The sequence below is a fragment of the Trichoderma breve genome, chromosome 2, assembly GCF_028502605.1.
Source record: "Trichoderma breve strain T069 chromosome 2, whole genome shotgun sequence".
In the NCBI taxonomy this organism is placed as follows: Eukaryota; Fungi; Ascomycota; class Sordariomycetes; order Hypocreales; family Hypocreaceae; genus Trichoderma; species Trichoderma breve.
The window spans coordinates 3,599,597-3,619,828 of NC_079233.1; the positions used below are offsets into that span (position 1 = coordinate 3,599,597).

The following is a 20,232-nucleotide window of genomic DNA, read 5'->3' on the forward strand; positions in this document are numbered from 1 at the left end:
CCTTATGGGCTGGTACTTTTCAAGAACATGTTGAAAACTGCCGAGTCGGTGCACTCCTCTGAAGGGTATCCAAGCTCCTCCAGGAACTGCTCCAGTTCAGCATTCTCTTCCGGTGGGCACTGGATCCCTGCCAGCACCTTGGCCACGTCTCCGCCATACGTACGATACTGGAACAGGCTGATGTTGAACTTTGGTCTCAGGGTTGCCAGGAACTTTTCTAGCGCTCCTGGCCGCTCAGGGAAGTTGAACATGAAGACCCTTTCGTTCTCCACGCCGGTGCGTCCGCCGATGAGATAACGCACATGACTTTTGGCGAGCTCGTCGTTGGATAGGTCAGTCACATCCATGCCCTCGGCTCGGATACGCTCCATGAGTGACCGCACCTCCTCGACCCTTTGGGCCGCCGGGACTGTGATAGAGAGACCGATGAGGACATTGGCAACATTGCCGGATGAGTAGCGGTAGGAAAACTCCGTTACAGGGCGAGGCATGATGGTATCGACGAGCTTGGCAAAGGCCCCAGGACGCTCTGGGATGGTAGCGGCCATCAACACCTCCTTGCCCTCACCCAATGTGGCACGTTCGGCAACAAACCTCAACCGGTCAAAATTCATGTTGGCGCCCGAGGTCACAGCAATGAGCGTCCTCTTGGCGTCAACAGAAGGCTGGCGCGCAACGTATTTCTTCAAGCCAGCTATAGACAGGGCGCCCGCCGGTTCCAATCCGGATCTGGTATCGTCGTACATGTCTTTGATGGCAGCGCAGATCTCATCCGTGGAGACCTCGATAACTTCGTCCACAACCTCGCGGCAGATGCGGAACGTCTCCTCTCCAGGGACCTTTACGGCGGCGCCATCTGCAAATAAGCCGACTTCTTGAAGCATGACTCTCTTCCCCAGCTTCAAAGACTGTGCCATGGCATTTGCATCTGATGCCTCAACGCCAATGATTTTAACATGAGGTGCCATTCTCTTGACAAACAAGCCAATGCCTGCTATGAGGCCGCCGCCTCCAACTCCACAAAAGATGGCTTCAACTTTGGCCATGTTGACCTGTCCAAACATTTCATTGCCAATGGTCCCTTGACCGGCAATGACGTAGGGGTCGTCGAAAGGAGGAATGTTGATGAGTCCGTCGTGCTTCGCACGCCGTGCACACTCTTCCTTTGCAGCGTCGAAATCTGCGCCGTGTAAAACCACATGGCCGCCAAGGCGCGCAACATTCAAATGCTTGATGCTTGGCGTGCCCTCCGGCATGACAATGGTGGCGGGAATCTTGAGTTTTCGGGCAGAGTAGGCAACTCCCTGGGCATGGTTTCCAGCAGAACAGCAGACGACACCTTTCCAGCTTTCGGCTGGGTCAAGATGGGCCATCTTATTGTACGCGCCGCGCAGCTTAAAGCTGAAGACGGGCTGCAGATCTTCGCGCTTGAGCAAAACATTGCACTCTAGTCGGTTGCTCAGGTTAATGGCTGGGGACAGCGGCGTGGTCTTGCAGGCCTCATAGACTCGTGAGGTTGCGCTGGCAATCATGCGCAGGTACTGCTCCGTTAAGCAAAACACGTCAGTCCTCTTGGTCCTACAATCTTCCTTGTCTTCGCAAAAGGGAGCAAAAGAAGAGAAGAAAGAAAAGACCTTGCCCAGAGTTACTCACGTCAGGGTGACCATCGGGAAGTTGGAATTCTTCTGGCACCAGCGATGCGCCCTCTTCGACCGTCTCGGGTGGTGGTGATGGATTCGCGCTGTATTCCGTCAAGGCCATGGCTCTCATGGCCGATGACGTTGATGGCCTGCGAGTCCCATGGGTGCCCGTGGCGCCGTTGGGCATTAACGTGGTGCCATTGAGACCCGGCATCTCGAAGGCAAATTTTCGAATCGGTGATGCAGATTCTTGTCTTATTTCTGTCTCTTGTTTGTTTGGTGCGGTGTAAAGAAAGAAAGGCCAGTCTGACTGACGCTGGCGAGGATGATGACCTCCGATAAATCGGACCCTCCGAGTTTTTTTTGGAGAAAAAAGGTGGCGTATACTAGCGACCGCCCCGATGCAATGAGAAGCCCGGCAATGCCAATCAGTACGCGGGCATGCTTTTATATGTCGAAACTGGCTCTCTTTGGCAATGTACTGATGCTTTACAGTATATGAAATAAGCCAAGAGTTAAGATGTCACGACGCAAGCCAAAACGGTGGAAGATTCCACCAAAGCATGCATGTAATTGAGCTTGGGTGTGCAGAGCTGAGTCAATCAAGACATGGCGCAAAAGCGCATCGATATCGGAGCCCGCATTTGATTGCGCTCAATGCTTCTTATCACCCATTCTGATTCGATTCAATCCGCGCAACGCAGCAATCAATATTACTACAATTCTTTCAGTACAGTAAAAGACCAAGCATATATTACTAACTCCAATGGTATCTAGGACGAATCATCTGCCGGATGAGAATTCCTTTATGCACCCAATCTATCCTTCCACGTCGCCAGCAGCAATCAATCAATACAAGTTTCAAATACCAGCTCATCATGCAAGCAATCATGCAGGGGAATCAAAAACACGGTCACTCCTCTTTCTCCACGCCACCTCTCTAAAACCATCCCTTCTCAAGACTTGCCGGATTTTCGAACTACCTGCTCATATGTCGGTAGACTTTCCGACGAGCTTGCTGGGTGCGGATCCCCTCGGCTGGTCGGCCGGTCGCGACTCTGGATATCCCGCCATTGAGACCCTTCCGGTTCTGGATCCATGATCCCTTGCTGCGCGGGGTGATACATGGCTTGACTTCTTGAGTTGTCACCACGCTGCATGTAAGGCACGCCACCATTGCCGGGTTGAGGTTGCATATTTGAGTATTGAGGTAAGGTTGAGCGGGGGCCCGCTCGCGAACCAGAGTTCATCAGGGACAGGACCATGTCGGCATCCCTTGCTTTGCGCTCTGCCTTGCGCATTCGTCTATTCATCCGACGCTCCTCCCGACGGCTAACCATCATTTGTGGTGGGTAAGCGGCATATGGAAAAGCATTGTAGTTGTTGCCACCACAGCCGTTGCTGTAGCCATTATTGTAGCCGTTGTAGTTGTTGCTGCGGCCGTTGCTTTGGTTATCGTAGTATTGGCCGTTGCTGTATCCGTTGTTATATCCATTATTGCGGTTTTGCCGACCGTTATCGTCGTGGTTAGCCATTGTTCGAGCGGCTGCCGCCACGAGGCCAATAAGCAGGGCCATTCTTTGTTTGTGGTGATTGGACGAATTTAGAGAGTAATACTATGCAGGTGATGTAGCCGAGACGTTGATGTCTTGTGTAAGCGACGCCGAGGAGGTGATGCGCGAAGGATGAAACAAGATGATTCACAAAAGTCTCCAGTTACAATGATTGATCAAAAGAAGACGAGGTGTGTAAGGGGTAGGTGTGATGAGTGATGAGACAATGAGAGATAAGAGACGGATCTTTATACAAGTTTAAAGCTGCTATGCTAACGATGCAAATTCCAAATACCGGCGCGAAACTGCATGACGACTTTATATCCTGCGTTCGCACCGCCTCTTCCTCTCGAGGCTCAGATAATCAGGGACCAAGGCTGTGCCTCTTCTCCACGCGGCCTCCAAGAGCGTATTTTGTGCGTATCTCGAATCGTTCTGCTCGATCTGGCCTAGCCTCTGGAGACGATCCGGCTCCGCGCCTCCACCATCGGGGCCGCATCCACCCAATCGGCCATTTCCAGATCGGAGCGTCAGGATGCCTTGATGCCGACCAGCGGGTTTTTACTGCCTGGTTTCAGAGGGAGGCCAAAAAGACAAGGTTGTTGCCATGAAGTTGAACCAGACTAAGATCAAACGGTAAAACGAGGTTAAACGAAACAGAAGAGTCAGTTTTGATGCATCTTTGCTTTGCTGGGTACAGTGCCTAGGGTCTCAGCCACAATGAATCTCCTGACGATAGTGACTGCGAGATGTCCCAATAGGCGCGAAGCACAGCGACGCCTCCTACCTGTGTTTCCACTGTGCGTCCTCTGCCGCGATCGTTGGGGTCGCTTGGACGCGGTTTTGGTTTCCTCATAGGTTTCTCCATCGAATCCAACATGTCCATCTTCTTGTAGTCCTCTGGCGTAACTTGTTTGTCCAGCCCTCTCTTCCGAGATCCTGGCAGCCATCTTGAATCCCGCCCCCAGAGGTCGTCATTTGGGGTTCCGTCTTTACGATAGTCGGTGGCATTTACAGCATCATGGTCGATTCCGTCGCTTACCCGGGATACGTGAATGTTGCCGAAAAGTGCTGACCCCCACCACATGCCAAAGCGTCCTCGACTGTCTCGAGATGTCAGCGCTGCCAAAGCGTTATGCTTAATCCAACCCAGATACGCCTGGCAGGCCGATTTGTGGGCTGCTTTGACTCGAGTGAAACCATCCATGTCGACGTAATCGCCATCGTTGAGGTTATCCTCGTCCAAGGGCCGACAGAATGCAGTCAGATGGTGAAAGTATATGCCCTTGAATGTCTGGCCATCCTGAGAGCATGTTCCACCTGCATCACACTTCTCCTCTAAGATACCACCCCGACCAAGACCTCTCCATTTGGGCAGCTTTGCAGATACATCCACCGAGTCTATTGGCCGGTTCGTCTTCAAGCTCCAGCCGGTGGCCTTGATGACGGCCTGGATAAGATTATGGCCGTCTTCTAGGTACGAGGGGCTCCCGGTCACATCCCACAGCCCTCGTTGACCAGTGAGCAGCACGCCCTGGTTGTAAGTGTACACCATTTCATCGCGAATGTTGCACTCCACTCCCCCATGCTTTCGTCGGCCAATGTGAAACCCATCAGCATACAGGCCTTCGCGATTCATCATGTTGCTGTTTACGAGCCATTTGTAGCCCTCAATCGCCGCTTGAAGATGTAGCGGGTCCTTATCGGCGACACTTCCGTTGCTCATGTACTGATACATGGAAATAGAGGCTGAAATGTACAGCTCATTCGTGATGGCGTTCTTGTAAGGCTCCAGACGGGGGTTCCAGACCATGCCGCCGTGGCACAATGCCGTGTCCCAGCCCTGAGCCCCAAGAAGCCAGAAGCTTTTCGCCCGGCTCTGGAAGGACGGAATCCAGAGATGGCCGCGCCACGGCAGCAATGCCAAAGCGGCATGGACGTCAGTAGGGAAACTAGCATTGGGGCTGTGCTCGGCTTCGGGGAAGCGGATGCCGTCATGCGATCGAGCAAAATTCACGGCCTCTATCCAGCCAAGCACCACCCATAATATGTCATCAAAGGCCTGCATAGGAAAGTCTCTCTAAGCCGAGGATATAACTAGGGGCGGGCGAGCAAGGGGGAGGGCATACCTGGTCTCGAATGGCAACTATATCCTGCGCAAAGTGATAGCCAATGACTTGGTCGTACACTGACGAGATGAGGTTTTCCTGCGCTTCTCGAATACTGGGCGTAATGCCTGGGACGATCAAGTTTATCGACTTGGTGAGGGTTGACAGCATGCCGGAAACGACGGTCTCAGTGACGGCGGCGGTCCAGTCTATCGCCGATGGCCATGTATTTCGTCCGATTTGGTAGTATTCATTCTGCAGCACGGCGAGCGCGGAGAAGGCATCTTCAAGGATACCAGTCTTGGCTTCGTCGGAGGCGAGATCTCTTGCGGGGATGTGCAGGAATTCATCTGGTGGCGGACGACAATCGTTCGCCACGGCATATATGGAGCAATATTCTTGTTTGGTGTATTTATATGAGGCGATCACCACGGGGAGGAAAGCAAGGATAAACATGACGGTATGTATACATGTAATGAATAAGGTTCGTTATGGCTGAGGATGAGCAAATGAGCGTAAGCAGCTGAAGAGCAGCATCTGTCAGTGCAGATGCTATACAGATGAAGAATAAAATTGTTTGTCTTATGATGAATATGAGGCGAGGTGGTTAAGTTGATACAATTGAGAACATCGGGTTGAAGGTTTGGGTATGTCAAATGACTGCCTTACAAGTTAGAGTGTGTGTCAGTTTAGCTTCATTGTTCTCAGACTACCTATGTGGTACTATGTAGTTTCCTTAGCTAGCATGAAGACGTGCGTATAAACAGAGGTACTAGACAAGTAGTTTAAAGTGCCGAACCAATAAATCGGATGTCATGGGGCTCGTTTCCATACCAGCGCTGATCTACCCCTCAGCCGTAAATCCTCTACTAGAACCTCGTTCAATTCGAGACATCTTATGAACTATGCCAATGTGAAATAACTTCGCATAATGCCATTCTTGTATGATTCATTATTCGTACTTCCTTGATTTCGTATGTCATTACTTTGTTCTCGTGGCCATGAGTTCTACCACATGCGTTTCTAATGAAGCTACAGGGTATGTATGTTTCTTAGTGATTACCCCAACAGCTTGGGTAACGTAAACTCTATCTCAATAATCTAGATTCGTACAATTACCTTAGCATGAAGTGATATTCCCTATTAAGTTGTCTACGTCGGCTGAGGCTTTTGATGGCCGCCCCAATTTCTCGGAGCTTCGATCCGATGGGCGAGCCGCAAGCCTCTAATAGAGAAGCCGCAAAGCTTACAAGTTGGAGGCTGCATTCATGGACGGATGGCCGATTAAATGAAGTTTCCGTACAAACGAAAAATCACCTGTGTCGAGGTCGATCTATTGGGGCAAACTGACATATGTGTGTTCAATGTTGAGGTGGCTTCTCTCAGAGTGAACCTCAAGACTTCGAAGGATTCGGATGTAATCCGAGGTTTCCGCTAGTACAGGTGTATATATGCATCTCCGTGCTCCTAACAGCAGAGCTAGCTCGATGATGTCTTCCATCTTCTCAGATCCCGAGGGCGAATTCACACGCAGGCTGCAATAGGGCAACTCGCATTGCTGCTCTAGTTCTACAAGACAGCCGTCATCATTGAATATAAAATATTCCAATCTCCAACATCTGACTAGGGCAGACATGGTTCGTGCTACGAAGGCTCTAAAACGGCCATTTATTACAGTCCGGCAAGTGTGGGAGGACTACCAAAATGGGCGAGCTATCCGTCGAACGCCAATAATAGTCATGTCGGACGGGAAAGAGAAGTGCCACGCGATGTGCACAGAATGCGAAGAATACAACAATAAGAAGTACAAGGATGAAAGGCCGAATGAATGCGAGGAAGGTTGCCAGGAGGAGTGCCAGGAAGAGTGCCAAGAAAAGAACAGCAGTTTGAACAAAGACCAATGCAAAGATAATGTACGCTCGCAGCCCGTCAGAGACAAAGAGCGTGCTGGCCGAACGGCTGAGCAACTTAAGAAATCATGGAGATATTATAAATATCACGAATTTCCTTGGGTCCTTTGTCAGCCGGTTTGTGAGGAGAGTAATTGGAAGGGAACCTGGATATTACAGGTGAAAGATATGAAAGCCATGAACTGGGGGGTAGATGTAATACCTTGCCAACTCAAGAAGGGGGAAAAGTTTGTGTGGAGACCAACTCGTCAGTTACCGTTCCCCTTTGGGGAGGAAAGCAGTGTACTGCCATCTGAAGGAGGACAGGATGATATGATGGTCTGGTTGGGAAAAAGCTAGGTGAGTACTGACAATTTGATGTGGCAGATGGTTCTTGTCTTTACCTCTCCACCTTGCATCTTAGGTAACAGTGCTAATTGCAGGGTGTTAAAGATCTTTGTGAAGTGCAGATTCGTGTTCTCAACTATGACACCACTGAGGACGCGCAGAATGGCTCCAGGAGAACGCGCTGGTGATTGGAGATGCAGCACGCGTCGAGGACGAGGCGATCTGCCTATCAGAAGTTGTTTCACGTCCGCCCTCCAGAGACATCTTCCCTTGTGGTTCTAACCTATTCTGATCTTGACAGCTTTACCACAAAATCGACGTCTAACGCGTTTTTATTGGATATTATCTTGAATGTGATTGGTTGTTTGGTATCACGGGTTTGGTTTCTATACAGGTTTGTTTGGTATCTTGAAGTCGCTATTTGACACAAGACTTTGAGAGTAGGATTGGGTTGCGCTTATGGATGCATCTCTAAATGGGTGAAAAGCTCAATTATTAAGAAGACACGGGTTCGAGGGAATTTAGTCAAAGGGAGCAACCATTCGTTGGCTGGCTGAGATTAATTCTAGGGTGATTTGTATTATGGCCTTGCAAAATACGGGCAAGATGGCCCGCTTGCGTTACAAACAAACAATATCAGACGGATGCACTGTACTATCTTCGCACGTCAATGATTACTCTTTACATATCAGCCAGGAAAGAAAAATCCTCAGTGCTCTCGGTTGGATCTTTTCTTTTTTCTCTCTCCTGTTACCATTGGATAGACGTCAATTACATGGAAAACCCCATCTGGTCGCTGTTAAGTGCTTCAGTTAGGTACCTACCTTGCTTTTAATGCAGAAAAGGTACATACTCTCGTCACGGCGGGTTGGCAGGGAAGTGGGCGTCTAAAAGACGGGGACTAAGCCAGCCCCCCAACTTTTGGCAAGGTACTGCTCAAGTATTATTATCCGAGCGGTAATTCAAGTGGTTGGGAGCTGGATTTCATCGCTTTCAAACACTTGGAAAAAGTAGAGAAAGATAGCCGAACTACCTAGTAGAGATCTGTGATAGTAGAAGAAAGTAGTGATAGTAGAAGAGAGTAGCAATTAGTAGAAGAAAGTAGCGACAGTAGAAGAAAGTAGCCGGTAGTAGAAGATAGTAGCGATAGTACCTGATAGTACGAGCAATGATACGGTAGCAAGGGTGACCCGCCAACTGCCAAAATACGGCGCGGCATGTTCGCAAGTACTTGCATACCCCGCTGTCCCAATCCGGCTTAGTGTTGTTTACTTTCTACACCTCGAAACAAAGCAACAGGAAGGTACAACTCCCGCTGCCCCCAAAACAATCCCTGAACGTCAATTTCGGTATTCTCAGCCCTGCTCTTTGCTTTTCTCCTCCCGCAAAATCTTGAATTCGCAACCGCAACAACTCCGTCAAGCCTGACATCTGCAGCCTCATCGAGATACCCGATCAGTGACATTAACAGCGAGCCCACGGACCCTTCCCTTCTCGCTTCCGACCGCTCGGCGCATCCGCCCTTGACAACGCAAGACGCGACGCGATATAAGAAAAAAAAAGGCCGCCGCTTACCGCCATTCATCAACCCCCAAACAGCCATCCTCGACTCTTGCTGCTCCAGCAGCGTGCGGAAGAGAAGAGAGAGCGATGGAGTCCGACGCAAATACCAGATATCGTTCGCGAATTATTAGGGAAATCAAGGCTAGCAGCGATAACCCCTTCAACTCCCCTCCGTCATCCACCGGCAGAGCCAGCCCCACGCTGTCATCCGTCTTTTCAGATCCCGAGGGCGAATCCACACGCAGGCTGCAAGAGGACATTGCCCGCGTTGCAGCCCCCAGAAAACTGCCCATCAACTGGGAGGCTGCCCGCCGCAAGTGGCCCGAGTTCTATTCCCAGCCCAAGACGCGGCCCATCTTCGACGACCAGACAGACACAACGGCGCCCCTGGCTGACCCGCCCCTCAACAAGAAGGAGACATTACCAAAGGCTGTTCCTCTTCCCGCGTACATTGATGATACCACCGAGGACGCGTGGAACGGCTCCAAGAGAACGCGCTCGGAAATGCAACCGCGCGTCGACGAGGCCGACCTGTCACAAGTTATTTCACGCCCACCCACCAAAGGCCTCTCTACTTATGGTCTAAACTACTCTGTGCCTCGCAACCCCAGCCCTCTATCGAAAATACACAATCAGACTCCGCCTCCGCTTAGAGATCAGGCAAAGGAACGACAGGTCACTATCGAAGAAGCATTGGAAACGCTTCGCAGGGCATCATCCAACCCTAGAGAACGGGAAGAGGACCGGCGAGTCCCGTCCCTCGACAGCAATATGTCATCTGCAAAGTCTAGCTTGACAGCTGTACCTCCCTCACCGCCACACCCGTCCCTCATGACGGACTCAGATCTCGCGCGCCGCGATAACTTTCTTACTAGCACATTCAGATTCGGTGGATCGATTATGAAAGATGGTGCTCCAATCATTGTTAGACACGGCCGAGCACACGACCAGAACGTCAGGCCCTTTGGCGTACCATACGCAGAGGTCGACGGCATTAAGGTTGCTGAAGACGAGGCTGCCATCTTTGCATCAGCGGATATGATCCGTGCTGCTCAGGACCAGTATGACAAGGTGTCAGACTACGCCAGAAGTCTCCAGCAAAAGGTTGAGATGCTTGAAGCCCAACTTGCATCCCGCAAGGGCACAGACGGAGCGCTCAGCGGTTTCAATGTGAATACGAATGCAAATGCACAGACCTTGTCAGAGAAGAAGGGTAATTGGATATTGTCCCCTTTGAACCTTTGTACCCGTTGACTAACAATCGCACAGCACTCCAGGCGGAAGTGGCGTCTCTCCAGAAGCGATTAGACCAAGCGACAAATCAGATCAGCACATTTCACATGGAGAATGACACCCTGACCCAAGAACGTGATCGTGGCATTGGTCGTCTACAGAAAGCTTGTGAAAACATCAGCAAGCTAGCTCAGCAGCTTAAGGAGAAGGAGAAGGAGCTGGAAAATACCCACAAGCAGCTGGGATCATCCGAACAGGTTCGACAGGATAACGACACACTGCGTCGGGATGTTGCGGCACTGAAACAAGACAACGCATCACTGGGAGCAGAAATCGATGCCCTACGGCGTGAACAACGGCATCTCCGCCAAGAGGCCGAATCTAGCAATGGTCTCGCAGAGTACAGGACTTTACGAGCCAACAACAAGAGTCTGATGGACGAGAATGAAGATCTTCGAGAGAGCTTGGATGGTACCCAACACGAGCTTGACGCTGCTCGCGAGGAAATTGAGGCACTGCAACGGGAAGTTCAATCGTTAAAGAGAGAAAGGGCAACCCTTCGCGAAGACAATGCTGGCCTCGTTCGACACAATGAGAAATACTTTAGCGAGAACAAGATTCTGCGTCGTGAGAACGCTGGCTTTGAGCATAGCATCCATGATCTGCATGATCGAAACCTCAAGCTGAAGGAAGAGATTGAGGTGCTGAAACGGCAGTTGGACCGCTATCGAGGCTCTAGCAACAGCAAAAGCGACTTTACGACCCGCCAGGAGGGAGGAGAAACAGAGGAAAACATGACGTCGGCTTTCTTTGTCCCTGATATAACCCTCAAGTCAAATGATAATACCGAAACAAAAGACATGCCCGCTGGGTCCAAGAGCAGCGTCAGATCATCACCCTCCAAGAATGCCGGCACCGCCAAGGTTGCTTTTGCTCTTCCCGACAAGGCAGCATCCAAGTCTACAGTGGCTAACCAGGGCAGCAAGCGTCGGAGCGCGAGCCGCCTATCGGTTCCAGGCATGGATCCCTTTGGTGACGAAGACACTACTGGCTTACTGTCGGTGGACAATATCTCTCAGGACCTCGCTATTTCCCTCAACTTGAACGCGGATCTTAAGGGCGGTACCATGGGCAAGGAGACGAAACAATCACGAGGCCATGATATTGGGAAGCCAGCGCCGAAAATCGTGCACATTGATTCAAAGTCGAAGAGAACGACGACAGACTCGGTTGATCGAGATGGATGCCCTGCGTTGTCGAGTAATGCTCGACAAATCCTTGACAGTCTCTCCCACCACAACTGCCAGGACTGTACAGTGTGCAGCCGCATCACGTCTCACTCTGGTGTCATCTCCTCAGTCGACCTGGCGGCGGGCAAGAAGCGTGTATCAATACCGCGGCCCATTCCCGTCAGTGACCGTGTCTCGGGAGGTGACCACACGCTTCGACCAGCCAACTCCCCCGGCGAGGCCTTGGCTCTTGTCATCAAAGGCCTGAAGGACGAGTCACAGCATATTCAACTGGAGCTGACAAAACTACAAGCTCGGTACAACAAGTCTGACAAGTCGATGGACCGCCACAAGAGAGAAACTATGGCTGGGGCAATACGAAAGCTGCTGGATCGTGTCGAGGCAAAGAATAATCAGATTTACAGTCTATATGATGTTCTTGAAGGGCAGAAGGCTGCCGGCCAAGAAATGACGCAGGAGCAGGTGGAAATGACAGTCTTGAACATTACGGGCATGCATGTTCGAGAGGTGACGAATATGAGTGACCAAATGACGGACGGCATGGGTATCGTGGCTTAAGGCCTAATGCATTGCTTTTTTCTTTCTTTTTTCTTCTTTTTAAATAAGCATTGGCGTTGGGGATTAGTGTAATAGGCCTATCGTGTTATAGCCTTGATGAATTCTTACTGTATAATTAGTGTGATCAAATTGATCTTGATTTCTTGCCCAGCTTATGACCTAAACAGAGTGACTATCTCTACTAGATCTATCTAGATCTACTAAATCTATCAATATCTACTAGGTCTATCTACCTCTAGTAGATCTATCTATCTACCTTTGCTAGATCTATCTACCTCTACTAGATCTACCTATATTTACTAAATCAACATATATCTACTATACCGACGTATATCTACCTCCTTCTAGTACCTCTAGTACCCCTGCCTTTTCCAAGAACCTGCTGCTATCTTATAGGTGCTTCCTGTGACGCTTGCCGCCTACTAGGAGAAGCTCACCAACAACGGCCACCCACTTGTTTCTCATGTATTATTTCTCAATACTCGTCAATTATTACCTCATCAGTTGACTTTATCTAATTGTCCAGTCCGAGTCAAAGGGCTGGCGCTTTGCACTATGTGTTTGAGATCTATGATGCTGCATATATGGCTAATCCTGTGGGCAAGCTATTCCACACTCTTCTCTGAGTAACGTGTCATGACATGATGAGATGTTCGGTTAAGCAGAATTACATGAATCAACGACCAACTCGTTTCGTTCTTTATTTTAAAACTCTAAAACCGAAAACTCCGTATTATCTGACATGAATCAGGCTATATACAACATCTACTCTTCGTCTTCATCATCATCCTCTTCTTCTTCTACTTCTTCGTCGTCTTCGTCATTGTCTTCTCCTAGCTCACCGTCCATATCAACTTCCTCGTCACTCTCTTCTTCGTCCTCATTTGACAAATCTGCCTTTTCATCCTCCTTCCTCTTCCGCTCGTCCTCCTTTCTCGCCTCAGCCAGGACCTTTGCACGCTCGGCACGGGCGGCTGCTTGGCCGACAACATACGCACCAAGAGGCGTCTTGGCAGCGTCAAAGTCCTTGAGGAAGGCGTCGACCTGGCTGCGGTGCTTGGGCGCGAAGTCGACCCTCGCGCGCTTCTCCTCGATGAACTTTGAGTTGGCCTCGAGCTTCTGCACAAGAACCGAAAACTGCGAGACGAGCTTGTTGTTCTTGTTGCCGCTGGACTTGGAGCTAACCTGCTTGAGCCATCGCTTGAGTTGGATGATGACAGGGAGAGCGAGTTCGGGGAAGGAAATGGATGTGGACCAAGTGTACATGAAGCTGCTCATCAGCTCGACCACCTCATCTCCGATGCCATCCTGAAAGACTCGCGTGCGGAGATATGACTTGGGGGCTCTGTAAGAGACGGCAAAGTCCATGGGCTTGAGTGTCGATGCCTTGGGAGCCTTCTTCATCTCGGCCGAGTTGAGCACCTCCAGCAGCGGTGAGGCGAGTGGGATGTAGACGTCGGCGGCCTGCGACAGGACCAGCAGTGAGCGGATGAGGTGGAAGCGGAGGGGAAAGTATAGTGATGTAGGGATGAGGCGCATGGCACCAAGTGTGACTTGGACAAGGGGGTAGATGAGCGGTCTCAGCTGGCTCTCCTTGCCGGCCTCGGCTTCCTTCAGGGGCGTGCAGTGCTCAGCGAGGACGCGGGCCCAGAAGTCGAGAGAGTGAGTAAATTGCCAGTTGTAGACCATGCGGAAAGAGTTGTTCTTGTTGTTGACGATGCTGTTGCGGAGGTGGATGGCGAGCTGGCGGATGAATGTAAAGGCCGTGGTGTAGCCAATGGCAGGATCGATGCCCCAGAGCCCGGCGGCGGAAAACTTCATCATGTCGATTCCGGCGAGCGTGTTGTGGTTGGTGACTCGGCATCCCTGGACGAGACCCTGGTAGACGGCCTTGAGGACGGTTTCCCGGATGCCCTTGTCTCCGATGATGACAAGTCGTCGAATCACTCGGAAAGCGGTGACTCGTGACGAGTGGGAGCCGGCAGCTTGAGACCACAGGTTGACCATGGCCTTAGCAAGAGCCTTGATGAGCTTCTTGAAGGACAGAAGGTATGGAAGAATCTCCACGATAGCCAACAGAGTGACTGTGATTGTGCCATCGTCCGAGAGTGTGCTGAGGAGGTGCATGATGGAGGAGATGTACGACTTCAAAAGCACGGACAAAGCCTTAAACTTCTTTCCCTCCGTCTGTACATAGACCTTGCCGGCCGCCGACTCTTTGGCAGGGAGGTGGTGGTTCATAACCACTGGCACCTCTTTCAAGGCAAGCAGCAGGATATCGTTGAATACTTCAGGGCTGTTGATGGACCATCGCTGATCCGCTTGGCCCTCCTCATCGGCCTCGTTAAGATGGGCAGCGCATCGGAATGCGAGCACCACTTGTCTGGTTGCTCGCAGAGAGTTGGTCTCAGCCATTGCTTTCCTCCAGCCTGCAATGGTGCTGCGAGTCAGCTCATTGTTCTGTGCCGGCTCCTCTTCCGCCTTGTTGCCCTTCTTTCTCTTCTTCTTGGGGAGCTCCTCGTCAGCGTCTTCCTCGCCAGCGCTAAGCTCGTCCACCTCTGCGAGATCTGCATTCTCGTCGAAATCCAACAATTCTGAATCATTCTCCTTAAGAAATTTGTAAAACTCGGGGTCCTTCTCGGCAAGTCCCTTCATGGCTTCTTTGCTCATGCCAAGTCCAGTAGCCTCGTCATCGTCATCGCTTCCGTCGTCGCTGTCGCTGGCAACGGGCGCGCCACCAATTGAGACCTCCGAATCGCTTCCTTCGCTTGCATCATCCGCATCCTCCTTTGTTTCGTCTCGCTTTCGCTTGCCAAGCTTGCCAGCCTTGCCGTTCTTGTCGATGATGTCCTCGAAGCCGCCCGAGAAGAAATCGTCGACGCTCATCTCAGTGACCTTCTTCGCCTTGCCTCCGGCAGGTTTCTTGGCAGGAGTAGCGGTAGCATCTTGGCCATCTTTTGAGCCCTTGATGAACTCAGAATCTTGGGCTTTCCTCGACTTCTGCTTCTCTCTGATCTGCAGCTTCTGCTTGAGCTTTGCGCCGGCCTTTCTCTTGTCCAGAACACCCTTCAAGTGATTCTTTTCGAATTTTTTGGTCGCTTTCAAATTCTTCTTGGAGACACCCATTTTGGATAATCTGCTGCAGCCGCTGTTGGGGGCTGCAAATCCAAAACTCTCAGTGTAAAGTGAAAAAGATAGAAGAAAAAAGATGCCGATTTGGAGAACAGAAGCGTCGCGCCTCGACGTACCAATTGCACTTTCCAAAAATTTTCGGCCGCCGACTTATCGATAAAGAGTTCCACTGAAAGAAAGTAGGCGGTCAGGGAATTCTGCCGCACTATGGGGTACAGGTACCGATCTGGTAGTGGGGCACTGATGTTGGTGTAAGTGGAAGCTTTTTGACTGACCATTACCATGATAGCCTCCAGCTTCCATCTCCTAGTCATTAATCGCGAATGATGCTGCTGGGAGTGCCAACGACCTTTCTATGCGTAACATTCGCATATTCCACGGAAGTGTGTCTGGTTGGCCGTTTTTCATGCTCGCCTGTCTGGCTTAGGTGGTTCGCTCAAGTTAAAGTTGGCCCATGGATCAAGTGGCTTCTTCTACTCCAACCCAAGGTTCTACACAGAAGTGAATGGATAGATAAGCCAAGAGATAGGTGTAGCCTGGCCGTAGGCAGAAGCCGCAAAGCAGAACAATTTCGCCGAATACTAATGTTTATAAGTTTTAAAAGTCTTATGATGAACGCAAATACTGCCCGGCAATATCCAATGCCAATCTGCAGGCTTGGTGATAGTTCGGTAGGCTGAAGCAATTGTCGGATATTCCTTGGTGGTAACTTTTTGAGTAAAACTGTGAATAGCCACATAGAACATCTAGGTTCGGAAGATCCTACTTCTTGCATATATAAATGGTCTTGACCCCTTCTTCTCACACATAATTCCATATTCACCAATAATCCTACTCGTCTCACAACATAGCAAAATACGAATCCTATTCATATATCGGCGATAAATCATTCAACACCACTCCAAGTCCATATATATATATAACTACAAAGCGCAACTATGGATCGAACTATTAAAGCTTTGAAATGGCCGATTAGTACAGTCCGGCAGGCGTGGGAGGACTACCAAGTCGGGCGGGCTATACGCCACAGTGCATTCAAAAGCGACCATAAAGAGGAGGAACATGAAGAGGGCTGCGATGAAGAAAGCCCGGTAGCCTGCAATGAAGAGTGCAATGAGAATTACAAGAAAAAAGACAATGAGAAGTGCAGGGAAGAGCATGACGAAGAGCGCGAGAAAGAAGACATGGACGAAGCGCTGAGTGAGTGCGAGGAAGAGTGCAGCGATCCGCACGAGGGTCAATGCAAGGACAACAAGGTGCCTTCACAGCCTGTCACATGTGGCACCGGAAAACAAGAGCGACCGACCGAAAAATCGGGATCAGACGGGAGAAAATGGAAATTCAACAGAGGCGCAGAATTTCCCTGGCGTCATGAGCAGGTGGTGGATGAGGAAAGTAATTGGAGAGGGACATTGGTATTAGAGGTGAAAGACTTGAGAGCTATGAATTGGGGGATAGAGGAAGTGTTCACGATGATCAGGAATAGGAAGGGGAAAAAGTTTGTGCGAAAGCCAACTCGTCAGCTTCCATTTCCTGTTGGACAGGAGAGAGAATTATTGCCGTCTGAAGGAGGTCAGAATAACGATCTACTGTCGTATGACGGAGGGCAGGATGATATGATGCTATGGTTGGGAAAACCCTAGGCTGACAACGGGCTGCCACTTGAGCTGCCTTGGGGTGGGAGAGGAGATGACCATTTGTTATGCCATCTCATTATTGGGGTTATGGACTCGAATTATCTCTAGCATAGTGTTTATAGATAGTAGTTATACCAATGCTATTCGTTTATAGCTGACCTAGTTTGGTTCTGGAGATCTGGTTAGTGGTTGATGCCTCTTATTCTTCCAACCAACGTAGCAGCCGGACCAGCGACATCATGAAATCTTAATGTGTCTTGGTTTCATTTTTTCTTGGTTTTTATCTTTTACTTTCACAGAATTTTTTTTTCCACCTTTTTCTTCATCTTCACCTGACGACTACCACCAGTATTGTATCGGTAGCAGCCACAGAAAGAACACGGGCGGTGAATAAATTCTGCCGGACAGCACCACCAGTTAGTGCCTTTACAGCGGCTCAAAGTGGGCTGTAAATAAGCTGTCGCAACACCACTATAAGTTTTGCCCAGTGTCGTCACCACCAGCCTCACCAGCTTCACCTACCAAACTCGGCCCATTTCGCTCCCTCCTCGATGCCTCGCCTCAATCCACCATCATGAACACGCGTCAGAGCTACGCGCCTACTCCTCACAGCTACATCCCCAACACGAGCCTGTCCGCCACCATCAACCTCGATGAAGTAACTCTCGACCCCCCTCCCCCGCTTCCTCGGTATAAATCTTGCGTGACAAGACAAGACACAGCTGGCTAACCCTGATCTCTCTGCTGCACACAGGAGGTGAAACTCAGCAACACCCGCGCCGAGCGCGACCTCCAAGACTCTCTCGGCGAGCTGTTTAGCATCATAGTCACGCTGGATGAGCTGGAGAAGGCGTTCCTCAAGGATGCTGTCCCCGAGGCCGAGTACACGGACATTTGCGAGCGCTCGCTGAGGCAGTACAAGGCGCTGCTGGCGGACGAGACGATCGCAGCCGAGTTTGGAGACTTGGAAGACTTTAAAACCAAGTGGGAGGTAAATGCGCCCCCCAAGCTACTGTTTCAAAACATTGAAGATTGTATGTCATGTACCTCAGCTAACACTTAGCCATCACCAAAAAAAAGCTCGACGTCCCCCGAGCGACAGAACGTCTCCGAGTAGGCATGCCCTCCACAACCATCAACGCATCCTCTTCCGCCCTCGCGGCCGCGCCCCCAACCGCAGCCGCCAACAACACCAGCGGCGTGCTGATCCTCGAGGCGACGCAAGAGTTCATCACGTTCCTTGACGCTGTCAAGCTCGGCCTGCTGTCAAAGGACCAGCTGCACCCGCTGCTCTCGGACGTGATCCAGTCGGTGAACCGCGTGACGGACAAGGACTTTGACAACAGGGGCAAGATTGTGCAGTGGCTCATCACTCTGAACCAGATGAAGGCCTCGGACGAGCTGGGCGAGCAGCAGGCGAGGGAGCTGGAGCTGGATATCCAGCAGGCGTACCAGGGGTTTAGACGGACTTTGACATGAGAATTTTTCCTTTTTGTATCATGTAGTAGCATGCTTCTGTGTCTATATAGAAATACAATACCAAATAATGACCCATGAAAATGCGTGTAGTAGGAGATGATAATTGCGTCATGTCTCCTTCAGCTCATCCAGCCCAGAGTATCATTCTCCCCTCATCACACCAGGAACGTCCAGAAACTCGGATACACAAACTCCTCCTCGAATATCCTCCTCACCTGCTCCAACACAAATCTCTCCACCTTGCCCACATTCTTCAGGCTCTGCCGCCCGCTCTCCCGCTCGCCAATCTCGCTCTCGACCTTAATCTCCTGCAACAGCCCACCGAACCTGCCTCCAGGTTGCTTCTTGCTAGTCGTCTGCACATCCCCTCCTCCTGTTGTAGTAGTAGTTGTTGTTGTTGACGTCTCCGTCGTCCCCTCACCATCCGGTCCCACCGCAGCCAAAGCATCATCCGGATTCAAAAAGCAGAAATGCACCCTCTTCCGTATATGCGCCAAAACACCCACCCCATCAAACGTCAGCCCCGTGATATTCAGCTTGAGCGGAATCCCCACGAAGCTCGGCATCGGGTAATCCAGCAAAATCTCCGCCGTCAGGTTCAGCCGCACGTCGCCCGAGTAGCGGATCCGGAACACGGCCTGCACGTCCTCGACCCGGGGCTCGCGCCGCGGAGACGCCGTGCCTTGGTCGGGATCGGGCCTCTCGTCGTCTTCGACGGCTGAGCCGCTGATGGGGCCATGGCTGGTTGACGGCCGAGACGGAGGGCCGAGAGTGCTTGATACGTCTGACTTGGCCATGCCAGACCCCGATCCCGATCCCGAGGTCGGATCTAACGCCTGCAGGTTATCCAGGGAGCTGAGCGATGCCTCACGGCTGTGATACGGCGTGGGCTCCGAACTGGGCGCCGTCGAGCCCATCCAGCTGCCGCCCAGATGAGCACCCGCAACCGCCGCCAACGGCGTCTGCGTGCCCGTCGCCAGATGCGCCTGAAAGTAGTTCCTCCCCGGTCCCCCCAAGATCCCCGGCGTCGACGTGCCCAGAAACGCCCTGCCGACGTCGTGCCCGCTCACATTCACGCTCGGGCTGAAGCCCATCATCTCGCTCTTCAGCCCCCTCAAGCCATCCTCGCGCCTCCTGTTTCCAATCAGCGCCGCCGCGGCTGCAATCCTCTCCCTCTCAGCAGCGCTCTCATCCTCACTGCTCTCTTCGCTCGACTCCTCATCATCCTCCAGCTCTTGCTCGTAAAAGTCTGGCAGCGGGTCTGTAATGTCCTTTAATTCCAGCTCTGGCGGAATCGTGCCAAAGTCGAATCCATGCACATTCACGGATCTAATGAAGCGTGGCAAAGGCACCGTCTGGAATTTGGTGTGGATGAACGTTCTGATGCTCTCGGCAAGCGCATCGCCGTCCGGCCCCGTGGTCAGCGTCTCCCAGTTGAGGTCAATCGACATTGGACAAGAAAAATGAAGAAATGGATTAAATTGAGGGATGAAAAGCCGCACAGCAGCCGTTAGTCATTATAGTACAGAGTGTTGAAGGAACTGGATTGTTAAAAGAGTGTTGAAAAGCTTAAGAGCGTCGCTGAATGAGTGGGGTTGTTAGTGTCATGAATACCTCACTCAACTTCACTCATTCTTTTATGACGGCGTCAACACACAATCACATCACCACTGTAGCATTTTAAACCAGAAAAAAAGAATTCTTGAGATTAAACTATTTCCAAGAAAAATTACACAGCTTGTATAAAAACCTTTTACAATTTCGTCTTTCTAAGCCAACTTTAAACTCCGGGATGTAACATTTAGGGTATCTCGCTGCTGCTTCAGTTAAATATCATCTCTC

General features: G+C 51.0%; 7 protein-coding genes across 7 annotated transcripts; 2 read left to right on the forward strand and 5 right to left on the reverse strand.

Annotated features, from left to right (window-relative positions):
* Nucleotides 1-2: 2 nt before the first annotated feature.
* Nucleotides 3-1,854, reverse strand: T069G_03296 (pyridoxal-phosphate dependent enzyme domain-containing protein; the record flags this gene model as incomplete). Its single annotated transcript, XM_056170506.1, has 2 exons — nt 3-1,541; nt 1,654-1,854. The coding sequence occupies 2 exons, from the start codon at nt 1,852-1,854 to the stop codon at nt 3-5; spliced, it is 1,740 nt and encodes a 579-aa protein (XP_056031398.1).
* Nucleotides 1,855-2,596: 742 nt separating this feature from the next.
* T069G_03297 (uncharacterized protein) lies at nt 2,597-3,175 on the reverse strand (the record flags this gene model as incomplete). The annotated part of the gene is made up of 1 exon (XM_056170507.1): nt 2,597-3,175. The coding sequence occupies one exon, from the start codon at nt 3,173-3,175 to the stop codon at nt 2,597-2,599; it is 579 nt and encodes a 192-aa protein (XP_056031399.1).
* A 721-nt stretch (nt 3,176-3,896) lies between these two features.
* On the reverse strand, nt 3,897-5,757 carry T069G_03298 (glycosyl hydrolase family 76 domain-containing protein; the record flags this gene model as incomplete). Its single annotated transcript, XM_056170508.1, has 3 exons — nt 3,897-4,023; nt 4,072-5,255; nt 5,323-5,757. 3 exons carry the CDS (start codon nt 5,755-5,757, stop codon nt 3,897-3,899), a joined length of 1,746 nt encoding a protein of 581 aa, XP_056031400.1.
* A 3,431-nt stretch (nt 5,758-9,188) lies between these two features.
* Nucleotides 9,189-12,142, forward strand: T069G_03299 (centrosome microtubule-binding domain of cep57 domain-containing protein; the record flags this gene model as incomplete). The annotated part of the gene is made up of 2 exons (XM_056170509.1): nt 9,189-10,314; nt 10,371-12,142. The coding sequence occupies 2 exons, from the start codon at nt 9,189-9,191 to the stop codon at nt 12,140-12,142; spliced, it is 2,898 nt and encodes a 965-aa protein (XP_056031401.1).
* Nucleotides 12,143-12,907: 765 nt separating this feature from the next.
* On the reverse strand, nt 12,908-15,268 carry T069G_03300 (noc2p family domain-containing protein; the record flags this gene model as incomplete). Its single annotated transcript, XM_056170510.1, has 1 exon — nt 12,908-15,268. One exon carries the CDS (start codon nt 15,266-15,268, stop codon nt 12,908-12,910), a length of 2,361 nt encoding a protein of 786 aa, XP_056031402.1.
* A 2,217-nt stretch (nt 15,269-17,485) lies between these two features.
* Nucleotides 17,486-18,390, forward strand: T069G_03301 (VPS28 protein domain-containing protein; the record flags this gene model as incomplete). Its single annotated transcript, XM_056170511.1, has 3 exons — nt 17,486-17,569; nt 17,666-17,902; nt 17,992-18,390. The coding sequence occupies 3 exons, from the start codon at nt 17,486-17,488 to the stop codon at nt 18,388-18,390; spliced, it is 720 nt and encodes a 239-aa protein (XP_056031403.1).
* Nucleotides 18,391-18,545: 155 nt separating this feature from the next.
* T069G_03302 (uncharacterized protein) lies at nt 18,546-19,841 on the reverse strand (the record flags this gene model as incomplete). Its single annotated transcript, XM_056170512.1, has 3 exons — nt 18,546-18,763; nt 18,812-19,376; nt 19,461-19,841. 3 exons carry the CDS (start codon nt 19,839-19,841, stop codon nt 18,546-18,548), a joined length of 1,164 nt encoding a protein of 387 aa, XP_056031404.1.
* Between the last annotated feature and the right edge of the window lie 391 nt (nt 19,842-20,232).